The sequence below is a fragment of the Rissa tridactyla genome, chromosome 22 (genome assembly GCF_028500815.1).
Source record: "Rissa tridactyla isolate bRisTri1 chromosome 22, bRisTri1.patW.cur.20221130, whole genome shotgun sequence".
Classification (NCBI taxonomy): domain Eukaryota; kingdom Metazoa; phylum Chordata; class Aves; order Charadriiformes; family Laridae; genus Rissa; species Rissa tridactyla.
Window position 1 is genome coordinate 4875436 of NC_071487.1, and position 12212 is coordinate 4887647.

General features: G+C 60.2%; 1 protein-coding gene across 6 annotated transcripts in view; it reads right to left on the reverse strand.

Annotated features, from left to right (window-relative positions):
- The window catches only part of DOT1L (DOT1 like histone lysine methyltransferase), a 78058-nt gene extending 74813 nt beyond the window's left edge, over positions 1-3245 (reverse strand). For 3 of the 6 annotated variants that reach the window (XM_054181761.1, XM_054181762.1, XM_054181759.1), the window contains exon 1: positions 3042-3245. In XM_054181761.1, the coding sequence (XP_054037736.1) occupies positions 3042-3122 (81 nt within the window). In that variant the 5' untranslated portion in view covers positions 3123-3245. The remainder of the gene's footprint in view (positions 1-3041) is intronic. The other 3 variants (XM_054181764.1, XM_054181757.1, XM_054181765.1) reach the window with 2 other exon arrangements.
- Positions 3246-12212: the final 8967 nt, after the last annotated feature.

Here is a 12212-nt window from a genome sequence, read left to right on the forward strand (position 1 = left end):
TGAGGAGAGATTACTCACCATGCACTATTCAACTTACTCATCACAGTGTGCTACGGACAGAACTGCTCACCATGTATTCATTAGGAAACCGTGGCCTTTCCTTTGAGAAAAGCAGAAGGCGGGGGAAAGAGTCATACTTTCAGTTTTGTGTGTAAGCCAGTGGGAGGCTGTATCTGCAACACCAATGCTCTCTCCTCCCACGGCCCTAATTAGACTCGGAGGGAAATACATGTTTCACATCACCCTCCCAGGCTCTTTTAGCATCCCAACAAGCACCAGTTTGTCAGCTGAGCTATTATGCAAACTCAGCAGTCTGAAGAGACCCCACTTTTCCTATTAAACATGAAATAAGCAGCAGTCCTGCAATAAACAGACACGTTATTAATCCAGGCATCCATTAATACGAGATTAGATCCTTAGCCTTTTACGCAGCAATACCGATGCCGCTAATTTAAGATGTAGTAAAAGCATAAAAATAACCAAGTTACTCAATACAGGGTTACATCACGCAGTGGCGCCCATCCACAGCAGATCTACAACACCACTCAGCCTCTGACGTTGGGAGAGATGATTCCCTGCCATTCCTGGCACTCTCACCAAAAATAATTAGCAAGGACTGGGAGCTTCCCCTCCCCTTTCTCTCCAGCTCTCTTTGGAAAAACATATCTCACGGCATACAACAAAAAGCAGCAAGAATGTTGCTAAATAAAACTACTTGAAGGCTATTTTTTACCCACACACACAGGTATCCCACCTTGCTTCCTAGGAGCCACGCAGCAGAAAGAGTGGTGAAACTAAGAAATGTTCTGCTTACGTCAAACAGAGCTAAGCTCTAAAACCACAACGGTACATACAGCCTTGCTGCCAACTCCAGGCTGAGCCAACGAGGGAAAGAAAGTCTCCGGTTCAGCAGAGTACAATGTTAGCAGGCCAAACGCTGCCATGTAGAGAGAAGGATTTATTTCTAAAGCTCCAGAGTTCATCTGCTGCTGCTGCAAAGGCCAGCGCTGGCGAGCGGCGTGCGTGTGTGGATGCACGCCTGCCCCCGCACGCAAGCGCACGCTTCTCTAGGACGCGGGCGTGATCTTCTCACCAAATTTCTGCAGGAGGGAATATTGATTGGCTCCAGATGAACCATCCACTTCTGTACGACGGTGGAAAAATTTGCAAGGCAAAGAGGCCAGTTTAATGGGCAGGATGGTCGGGTTTTGTGGTATTTCCTAATACACGCAGATAGCACATATGGATAAGCGCCCCTGCCCGTTGCATTTGTGAGTAACTGGAAAAGAAAATCTATGTATTCTGCCATCTCCAGAACCGTCTGCCCAAGTTTTCCTAAATTAACTAAATCCTGATTTCCCACGCTGCAAACAGCATTAAAACACACATTTTAAGGGGTGGGGAGGTGTTGGGGTTTTTTTTTTAAGCCTGTAGGAAGTTTTGTGAATAAACATAAAGCCATTCCTTCCTTCCAGATTAATCCCTAACCTATGTAATCTTTAACCTACGCTTCACACAACCCGCTTGGAGACACAAGTTAATATTTGACGACATGAAGAAAACTGAACCGGTCATCGTTATACTTTCAGTTTCTGTCAATTTAAGCAGAGCGCGCGCCCGCCAACACGCAGACACGAATGACAGAGCTGCCCAAACAGGAAAGGCTGCATTAACCAGTGTGTGCTGGAGGCTCCGGGAACAGCCGATGAAAATAGCACGCCAGCGTACATGGAGGATGTTTTGGAAACCACGGATACAGCAACAGCACCAAAAGGCAGGCAGCAGACATGAAGGCACAGCCATCTCTCCCCTGCCACAAGCGATATATTTCTAATCATTGACACACACAAGCGCGTTACGATTGCCAAGCGAGCAACAATATCAGCAATATCAGCTGCCCCAGCCTGTGTGTCCCAGCACGTTCTCCCCGCGAAGCAGCACACGTACAACAGCAAAGCCTGAAACACAAGGAGTAATCAACAGGACTCGGGCCAAGTAAAATATATATATAGAGAGAGAGAGAGAATTTTTTCCCTTTACAAACTGTTCTCAAAGGTGCTACAAACAGGGTGAGAAACCGTTCAAGGATTGGCACGAACCCTACATTCATACAAAAAAAAAAAAAAAAAAAAAAAACCAACCCTCTCAAGCCTTTTGCCTCTCGTGAGATTTTCACTAATTCGAACACGGACATTGTTAGCAAGGTCACACATCTCTCGCTCGGAGCTCAGGGAAAAGTCAGGCAAGTTCGAAAAAAAAAAAAAAACACCACCAAAAACTGCCGCTCACGTAACTAAGCGGGGACAAGTGACATTTTATTTGAAAGCATGCGGAATACGGCTGCCATCAACTGACAAACCTGACTTGAATTCTGCTCAGGCGAAATAAGAGCAGCTCCAAGGGCACCCGTTCGGGGGAGGCAGCAGCACCGACCCCACCAGCCCGGTCCCCACCACAATTAACGCTTCTCCCCTGCTTATTTCCACTCCTCGCGCTGCTTTTTTGGGGTGTCGTCTCCCCCCCCCCGACCACCCCAAACCATCGATAATTTAGGCGATATTTATCCGCCAGAAAGCCCTCTCGATGCCACCCCGCTCCGGTTATTAACCAGTTACACGAGCCGAGCTCAGGAAAACACGAAAACTTTTCATTAACCAGTCCTCCTCCTCCCCGCCCTTAAGTTTAGTCAACCAATTATAAAAAGAAATTGGGGATTTGACTTCCCGGCGAGCAGCAGCCCCCCGGGCCGGGGGAGCCCGGCAGCCCCTCACCCTCCGCCGCCGGGGGGCTGCTCCCGCCGGGGAAGCGCTACCGGATAAATAACGCCAATTCCAACGGGGGAAGGACCCCCATTAACAGATTGATTAACAAGTGACAGAAAGCGCTCGGGGGGGAGCCGGGGCGGGCTGGGGAAGGGAAGGGGCCGGGGGAGGCGGGCTGGGGCCGGCGGCCCGCGGGGCTGATCGGGGCCGGCCGGGCCCGGGGAGCGGGCGGCGCTGACAGGGCGCGGGGGGCAGGTGCCGGGCCGGGGCCATACTCACGTAGACGGGCAGCGGCCAGGGGTAGACAGCGGGCTCGGCTCCCACGGGCGACTTCAGCCGGAGCTCCAGCCTCTCGCCCATGTCGGCAGCCGGAGGAGGAGGCGGCGGCGGCCCCGCACCATGCTAGAGGGGCCGGCCGGGGTGGGGTGTGGCGGCCGGGCCCGGCCGGGGGGCGTGTGCGAGGTGCGGCGGCGGCGGCTGCGGGGGGCGGGAGGGGGGAGAGGCGGGGAGGGGAGGCCGGTGCCGGCGGGGGCGCCCGCTCCCCTCAGCCTCCCTCTATTGTCGTTAGCGGCTCGCGGGGCTCTCCGGCGCCGCCGCCATCTTGGGCCGGCGTGAGGCGAAGCACAATGAGGCGCCGGGGCCGGGCCGGGCCGGGCCCGACCGACGCGCCAGACACGGGGGGCGGGGGCGGGCGCGGCCTGGCGCTCCCTCCCCCTGTCCTCAGCTGCCCTCCCCGCGCGCGCACCCGCCCCTCGCGCGCGCGAGCCCGCGCCGCCACCCACGCGCGCGCCCGCGGGGGGGGGGCGGGGGGGCGCGGGGGGATGGAGGAGGGGGGAGCGGGAGCGGGGGGGCGAGGCGGGAACGGAGCGATGCGGGGACGGGGCACCCCCGGCAGGGTGCGGGGACGGGGCACCGCGTCCAGGTGAGGGTGCGGGGACGGGGCGCTCCATGGCACGGCGCGGGGCTGGCACGCGGCTGGCACGCAGCGCTCGCACGGCCGTGTGAGCTCCCGTGTGACCGTGCGAGGACGGAGCTCCCGTGTGATGGTGCAGGGACCGAGCCCCCGTGTGACAGTGTGAGGACGAAGCTCCCGTGTGATGGTGCAGGGACCGAGCTCCCGTGTGACGGTGCGAGGATGGAGCTCCCGTGTGACGGTGCGAGGATGGAGTTCCTGTGTGACGGTGCGAGGACAGAGCTCCCGTGTGACGGTGTGAGGCTGGAGCTCCCGTGTGATGGTGCGAGGACAGAGCTCCCGTGTGACGGTGCGAGGATGGAGCTCCCGTGTGACGGTGCAAGGCTGGCACGCAGCGCTCAGGTGGCCGTGCAAGGCCAGAGCACAAGGCTGGCACAGCGCTTGAGTGGCCCTGCAAGGCTGGAACCCTTCATGTGACGGGACGGGGCTGGCACGCAGTGCTCAGGGTGGCCATGAAAGGCTGGAACCCTCCATGTAACGCGACGGGGCTGGCACACAGCGCTGAGGGTGGCCGTGCAAACCTGGAGCACCCATGTGATGGTGTGAGGCTGGCACACCGCATTCAGGTGATGGTGCGAGGCTGGAACCCTCCATGTGACAGCACGAGGCTGGCACACAGCATTTGGGCAGCCGTGCAAGGCTGGAGCCCGGCATGTGACAGCACAAGGTGCGCACGGTTCACTAAAACAACGGAAGGAGCCCGTGTGCCACATGGCTGCTGGTGCAAAGTCCGCACGCAAGAGACCGTGTGAGCTTTGCACGGCGCCGCAAGGTCACAGCGAAAGGCGTGACACGGCTGGGGGCTTCCCCTTGCACATGGGCGAGCGTGCCACGTGGGCACGGAGGGAGCCGGGCAGTGTCCTGGGTGAGGGCTGGCATCCCCCTGTCCCCTCTTGTCCCCCTCTCATCTCCTTGTCCATCCTCATCCCCCTGTCCCCTCTCGTCCCCCTGTCCCCTCTCATCTCCCTGTCCATCCTCATCCCCCTGTCCCCTCTCGTCCCCCTGTCCCCTCTCCCAGCCTGTGGTGCTGGCCCTGGGAAGCTGCCCGGGGGGTGGCCAGGGGCTGAGTGACACCATCCTGCATCTCTATAGGTGCAGGGACGCATCCTGTGTCCCCCCCTGGGATGGGCGGACCTCAACGACATCACTTTGCATCTCTATAGGTGCCCAGCAGTGGCCGGGAGCAGAGCGATTCCATTTTGCATGTCTATAGGTGCCCAGGCACCTGAGTGCATGTCTATAGGCACCTGGCAGCTGAGTGATAAAATCAGGCCTTTTGGGTGCTAATTTCCCTTATCTGGGGACATGCGGATGCCCTGGGGTGCGGGTACATCTGTGTGCCCTGCCACCCTGTCCTGGGATGTGGGGACATCTGTGTGCCCTGCCACCTTACCCTGGGATGCAGGGATATCTGTGTGCCCTGCCATCCTGCCCTGGGGTGTGGGGACATCTGGGTGCCCTGCCACCCTGCCCTGATGTGCAGGGACATCTGGGGGCCCTGCCACCCTGTCCTGGGGTGTGGGGACATCTGTGTGCCCTGCCACCTTGTCCTGGAGTGCGGGGACATCTGGGGGCCCTGCCACCCTGTCCTGGGGTGTGGGGACATCTGTGTGCCCTGCCACCTTACCCTGGCGTGCAGGGACATCTGGGGGCCCTGCCACCCTGTCCTGGGGTGCGGGGACATCTTGCCATCCTGCCCTGGGGTGCGGGCCCTGGCTCCCTCCCCCTGCTAGCAGAGCCTCGGAGCTCCATCCCCCTGCACAGCGGGGACACAGGGACATTGCCCCATGCCTGTCTGGCACCGAGGGGCCTCCTGCTCCCGAGGCTCCTCTGCTTGCAGGGACGAGATCATTCAGGCAGGAGGAAATGCTGCTGAAATGCTGCTGCACGCTGCTCCCTCAGATAAGCTGTGGCTTGCGAGCCCTGCAGGGCTGGAAACACGGGCAGGCATGGCCGCGGGTGACATGGGTGTCACCTCGCCCCACGCTTGCACCTCAGCAAAGGGACGGTGCACCCCGACACCCACTGATGGCTCTGCCACCCTCTGCGGAGATGCCAGTGCCTCGCAGGGCATGTGTCTGCCTGCAGAGCCCCGCCGCGTCCTCTGGGGTGCACATGTGGGACCCTCCTGAGAAATACCTGTCCCCAGAAGGTGGAGTCCATGTGGAAGGTTGAAGCAGGGCTTCAGCAACTGCTCTTGCAGCATGGTGACAGCTTGAGCCAGTCTGAGCTGTCAGAGACCATCCTTGCTCTGGCAGAGGAGCGTTTCCAGCCTTGTAGTGCCATAGAATCCTAGAATGGTTTGGGTTGGAAGGGACCTTAAAGCCGACCCAGTGCCACCCCCTGCCCTGGGCAGGGACACCTCCCACCAGCCCAGGTTGCTCCAAGCCCCGGCCAACCTGCCCTTGAACCCCTCCAGGGATGGGGCAGCCACAGCTTCTCTGGGCAACCTGCGCCAGGGGCTCACCACCCTCAGAGTGAAAAATTTCTTCCTCAGATCTCATCTCAATCTCCCCTCTTCCAATTTAAAACCGTCCCCCCCTCATTCTATCGGGGCGCGTGTCAGTGTACCCTGAGCTCTCGCAGGTGAAGCACCTGAACCCTGAGGTCGGTTGGGAGCCCTGCAGGCTCCTCTGTCACCTTCGAAAGCAGCCAGTTTCTTCCCAGCAGGTGATTTGTGATTTTTTTGCAGGTTCTCAGCCCATGGGGCACCGGTGCGTTGCCAGGCTGCAACGCCCAGCTCATGGGGGCTCTCCGGCCCCCGGCTTGGCAGCAGGTGACCGCAAGGGAAGAGCACCCAGTGCCACCGCAGCACCCACACCCTCACACCGCCTCCGCTCGCACCCTGCTGCCGGATGGGGCCGGGGGACGGCCGTGCCATGCCGGGTGCTGGTTTCCATTTGAGGGCTGGAAGTTGAGCAGTTGAGCCCACGTCTGCTGGGGACAAGCATCCCTGCGGGGCAGGAGCGTCCCGAGGAGGTGGCCACATCCCGGTCAGGCATTGGGGAGCCCGGGCACCATGGCACAGCCAGGTGCAGCAGAGCCAGACGGCTTCTGGAAGGAAAACCAGCCTTTCCCCATCAAACTAGCGGTGGAAGTTGTGCTGGGAGCTGCTGCCCTGCAATGCGGGCCTGGGGCTGGCGACACCCCCGCTTGCGTTCGCACTTTCTCAGCCAGAGATAGGTAAACACAGCTCGTGGCGGGATGCTTTGGCCATCTGTCTCTTCTGGCTGTTGTCCCCCAGTTTGTTAATCTCATCTTCCTTTTATCCTGATGGAGAGGATGTGGGTCAGCCGCGAACACGCTGGGGAGGTTGGGGGCCGCCTCCAACAGAGCTGGGTGCGGGCACCAGCCCGCGGTGCCCCGGCTTCGGTGCCATCCCACCCTCTCCTGCGCTGGGCTGCAGCTGCGGGGCCGGGCAAGGCCACCCGTGTCCGGTGGGTGTCTGCAAAGTCCCTCGGGATCCTGCTCCCTCCGCCTCGGTGGTGCACGGAGCCGTCCAATATTTGGGCTGAAAACTGTCATCGGGGCTGGGGTGGCAGCCTGCGGCTGTCACCCTCCTGCTGCCATCGTCTCGCCAGCGCGGCATGGGAGGGCAGGGGGTGCGCCGTGCCTGAAACACGTCCCGGAGCCACCACTGCCGGAGCGAGATATTTCCTGGCAAGGAATTTTGTGCGTTATTTAACACCTGTATTTCTTGAGAGGTCGCCGCCTTCAGCTGGGGCGAGCGGCCGTTTGCTGGAGCATGGCCCTGCGATGGGGACATCGGGCTGGGACGTGCCGCTGCTCCCGTCCCCACCGCAGGTTGCCCCCTCCTCCGGAAATGCCTCTGAGTCCTGGTCCAAACGTGGCCGCTCTTCTCTTTGCATCCCTTTTTTTCCCCCTTGAATGTCCGTACGTGCAGAAAGCTACATAATTTGGAACACTTTTCTAAAGAAAACACTAAAATCATCAAGTCAGCAGTGCTTAAACTGCTCTGACTGCCTCTTAAATAATCAATTCATTTTTAATTAGCTTACCACAAAAATTCCATTAAATTTAAATAAATAGACATGGCAGGAGTTCTCCGAGGCACAGCAGGCTCCGTTTAAAGAATTCTCTTTGAGTTCGTTAGGTTGGTCTTTAATCAGTTTGTCGTCAAAGTCCTTGTGTGGCCCAGGCAGGGCTGCTAATGGAGAGTAATGGAAGCTACAAGGGTTTCCCGGACGGACCCAGCCGGTGCCCGGCTGCCAGGCGGGGCTTCGGCACCGGCGCTGGTGTCTTCCGGCAGGCAGGGGACGGCAGGTCGTTTTTGAAACGCCCGCCCTCACCAGAACATCCGTTTTTCACTGATTTCTCTGATTTTTCCATCTGGGCAGAGAGGGAAGTGAGCGAAGGGCAGCGAAGGGCAGCGGCTTGTTTTCCGCCGGTTCAGTGAGCTGAACTGGCCCCCGAGAGACGGGAGCAGCCCCCCGGGAGGTGGGAGCCGCTCTGTCCCCTCCCACACCTCTGAAATTTTGCTTTTTTGGGTTTTCTTTGCCTGCTGGCCCCCGTGCTTGCCCACAGCTCGGCCCCACACTGCAGCAGGATGCACCAGGTGCTGCCGGGGCTCCACGAGCCGAGGATCTTTCCGGAGCATCAGGCACCGACCTGCTCCAGCATCACCAAATCGGCTTCGAAATCAGCAGCCGTTGGGCTTTGCCGGAGCGGAGGTTTGCGGGGGGAGAGGTGCCGGTCTCTTCTCTGGGATCTGGCCCCTCCGGCTGCAGCTCCCAGCTCCGTGCCAGCGCAATTCAGAGCTGAATTATTTTTCCAGTAAACCAGGTCTGACCGAGGGAGGGACGGGGAAGCGCTGTGCGGCTCCCCGCGGTCCTGGGGCGCTGGGGAAGGGAGGTTTCCCTGGCAGGCACCAGCTACGGTGTGGGGCTGGCAGCCGGCCTTGCGGGGGCTCACAGCCTCTCCTGCCCCACAGCGCCCGCGTCCCACCTCGACTCCCACCCAGCAGCCAGGAAATCCCGGGGGCAGGGAGTGAACAGAACAGGGGTCCTGGCTCCTGCGGGCACGGGGGGACGCAGCGAGGGCATTAATGTCTCAATGTCCAGATGGAGGTCGGTGACAAGTGTTGTCCCTGAGGGGTCCGTACTGGGACCAGCACTGTTCCATATCTCCATCAGTGCCATAGACAGTGGGATCGAGCGCACCCTCGGCAAATTTTCGGATGACACCAAGCTGTGAGGTGTGACTGTCACGCCGGAGGGACGGGATGCCATCCAGAGGGACCTGGACAGGCTGCAGAGGTGGGGCCATGTGAACCTTCTGAGGTACAACCAGGCCAAGTGCAGGGCCCTGCACCCACGTCAGGGCAACCCCCAGCACAAACCCGGGCTGGGGGATGAAGGGATGGAGAGCAGCCCTGAGGAGAAGGACTTGAGGGTGTCGGTGGGGGAGAAGCTCCACACGCCCCGGCACCGTGCGCTGGCAGCCCAGAAACCCCCCGCAGCCTGGGCTGCATCCCCAGCAGCGTGGGCAGCAGGGCGAGGGGGGGATTCTGCCCCTCTGCTCCGCTCGGGGGAGACCCCCCTGCAGTGCTGCCTCCAGCGCTGGGGCACCGACAGCAGAAGGACACGGAGCTGTTGGAGCGGGGCCAGAGGAGGCCCCGGAGATGCTGGGAGGGCTGGAGCCCCTCTGCTGGGAGGACAGGCTGAGAGAGCTGGGGGGGGTTCAGCCTGGAGAAGAGAAGGCTCCGGGGAGACCTTCCAGCCCCTTCCAGTCCCTAAAGGGGCTCCAGGAAAGCTGGGGAGGGACTCTGGAGCAGGGAGGGGAGCCACGGGATGAGGGGGAAGGGTTTGAAACTGGAAGAGGGGGGATTGAGATGAGATCTGAGGCAGAAATTGTTTGCTGTGAGGGTGGTGAGCCCCTGGCCCAGGTTGCCCAGAGAAGCTGTGGCTGCCCCATCCCTGGAGGGGTTCAAGGGCAGGTTGGCCGGGGCTTGGAGCAACCTGGGCTGGTGGGAGGTGTCCCTGCTCATTGCAGGGGAGGTTGGACTAAATGATCTTTAAAGATCCCTCCCAACCCAAACTATTCTCTGATTCTATGATTGATGCACCAATGCATCATAATTCTAGGATTAATTGCACAATCCATGCTCCCAGCACGCCCTGCACAAGCCACGTGCAAAGGCACATCCTGAGCTCACCCCCACCCTGTCGTTATTCCCCTCGGGGCTGCGGGATCGGCTCCCGGCATCCACCATGCTCATGGGCGCATCGACCCTGGTGGCCGACGTGGCACTTGGCCGCGGGGTGGGCGCCGGGGTGGGCGCGGGGGCCGGAGGTGCACGTTGGCTTCTCCAGAAACTTGCCTTTTCAGCGATGTCTCATCTCGAGTATTGACCCAATTTAGTTGACAATAACAAGTTGGATCACGAGGCGGGTTAATGCGGGCAAGTCTGTTCCCATCAGATTAAATATTCCAACCAGAGCCCTGCGCATTTGCCCCCGTACCGGCGGGGAGGATGCTGGTGATCCATAGCCCCAGGGAAGGGGGGCAGCTCCCCGCTCTGACACCGGCTCTCCGCTCTGATGCCCCAGCCCCGCAAAATGCTTCCCTCATTCCGGGAGCCCACATCTTTTTGTTTATTTCTAATTCGGGCTCCCCTGGGACGGGGTTACTGGTGCCCTTCGTGTCCGTGGTTTTTCCTTCTCTCCCCCCGGAGCCTGGAGCACGGCCAAGCTCTGTTCAGTGTTTCGTGGTAGGACCAATAAAACTCGGGCTCTGCAAATGGCTCCCGTTGCACAGCTCGTTTCACGGAGCCGTTAAGCTGTTTAACCCCAGCTGGAATTGCACGTCTCAGTCCCCCATTAGCCTTTCAGTGGTCCCGTGAAACAGGGCAGGACGTTTGACCACACGAGCGCAAGCCCGGCCGTGCAGAGCTTCCCTTCCCCTCCTTGCAAAGTGGCCCACGTGCAATTTTCCAAGCCCCATTTTAATTTCCTGGGGTCAATCCTGCGTCGCGCCGGTGAGTTCCCTTCCACATGATGGAGCAGCATCTGTCCATTCCATCTGTCCCGGCAGCTTCCTGGGCCAAATCTCTCTGGGGATGCTCTGGCTGCAGTTGCCACAACAACAAAATGATGCAACAGTTTCTTCTCAGGATGCAGAAGTGGCGTGAACGCGGGGACCGGGGAGGGCGAGAGGTGCTACGGCTGCGCTGGTGCCAGCAGAGGTCTGGGCAGGGTAAAGCCCTTTGTGGCCATGAATGTCCCCAGTCTGGGGACAGAAGGAAATTGTTTACTGTGAGGGAGGTGAGCCCCTGGCCCAGGTTGCCCAGAGAAGCTGTGGCTGCCCCATCCCTGGAGGGGTTCAAGGCCAGGTTGGACGGGGCTTGGGGCAACCTGGGCTGGTGGGAGGTGTCCCTGCCCAGGGCAGGGGGTGGCACTGGGTGGGCTTTAAGGTCCCTTCCATCCCAAACCATTCTATGATTGCTGAGCCCATCCTCTCCTGTTGCCCTTCCCTGTGCACTGCCCTGGCTGCCAGTGAACCCTGTGTCCCAGCTGTCCCCCCAGGTCCCCATCCCCTCAGCCTGCAGTGACCCCCCCAAGCATTCCCCTTTCCACTGCCTTAGGGCAGATCCGCACTCCCAGGATTAAGGGCTCTGCTCCTGCGGGGAGTCACTGCCAGGCTGGGCTGGGCGCCAGGGGGACAGGGAGGAGGAAAATGTCCCCTGCTCCCATCAGCCTCCTCCGGGCTCCATCCCTCTGTACTGGGCAGCCCGAAGGAAGGCACCTCTGAACCCAAGCCATGTCCTGGCTCCGTGCTCTCTGGTTGCCTCCGGCCGCCGTGTGGGCTTGCCCGGGTGCCGGTGAGTCACCGCACGGTGGCACCTGGGCCTGGCCAGGAGCCAGGCTGCAGCGGGATGTGGGGACAAGAGCGAACGGCCACCCCCGGGGCCCTGCCCCGCATGGGTGGGGAATTAACCCAGTGGGCGAGCGGTGGCACGGCCGGGCAGCCTGGGAAAGCCCAGACCCATCTGAGCTGGAGTTAAAACCCCAGAGGGGTTTCCCTCGCCGTGGAGGGCAATGTGCAGGCACAAAACGGTGGCTCCAGCATCCGCAATGAGCCCAGGGCTCACCAGCGTGTGCATCCCCCGGAATCTGTGGACCAGGCGTCTGCTGGGTGCGTGTCTGTGTCCCTTCACACCCACTTGCTCAGTTGTTGCTGGAAAATCCAGCTCTGCCCGGGTGCCGGCACAGCAGATGCTGACCAGGCTTCACAGAGCTGGACCGGGCTTTGCTCAGGGGCTGCGGCACAGCCTGGAGCCGAAGGATTCCCCCCCCACAGCTCCCTCCCACCCTGCCCTGGGAGGTTTCTAACAGAGCTCTGCTTTGGCAGGGAAAAACAATCCCAATTCCATCCTTTTAGGCTCTGCTGGAGCTTGAATCACCCAGCGCCACGGCCCTGACGTGCATTAGCCAATGCCACGCTACCAGAGAGCTCCT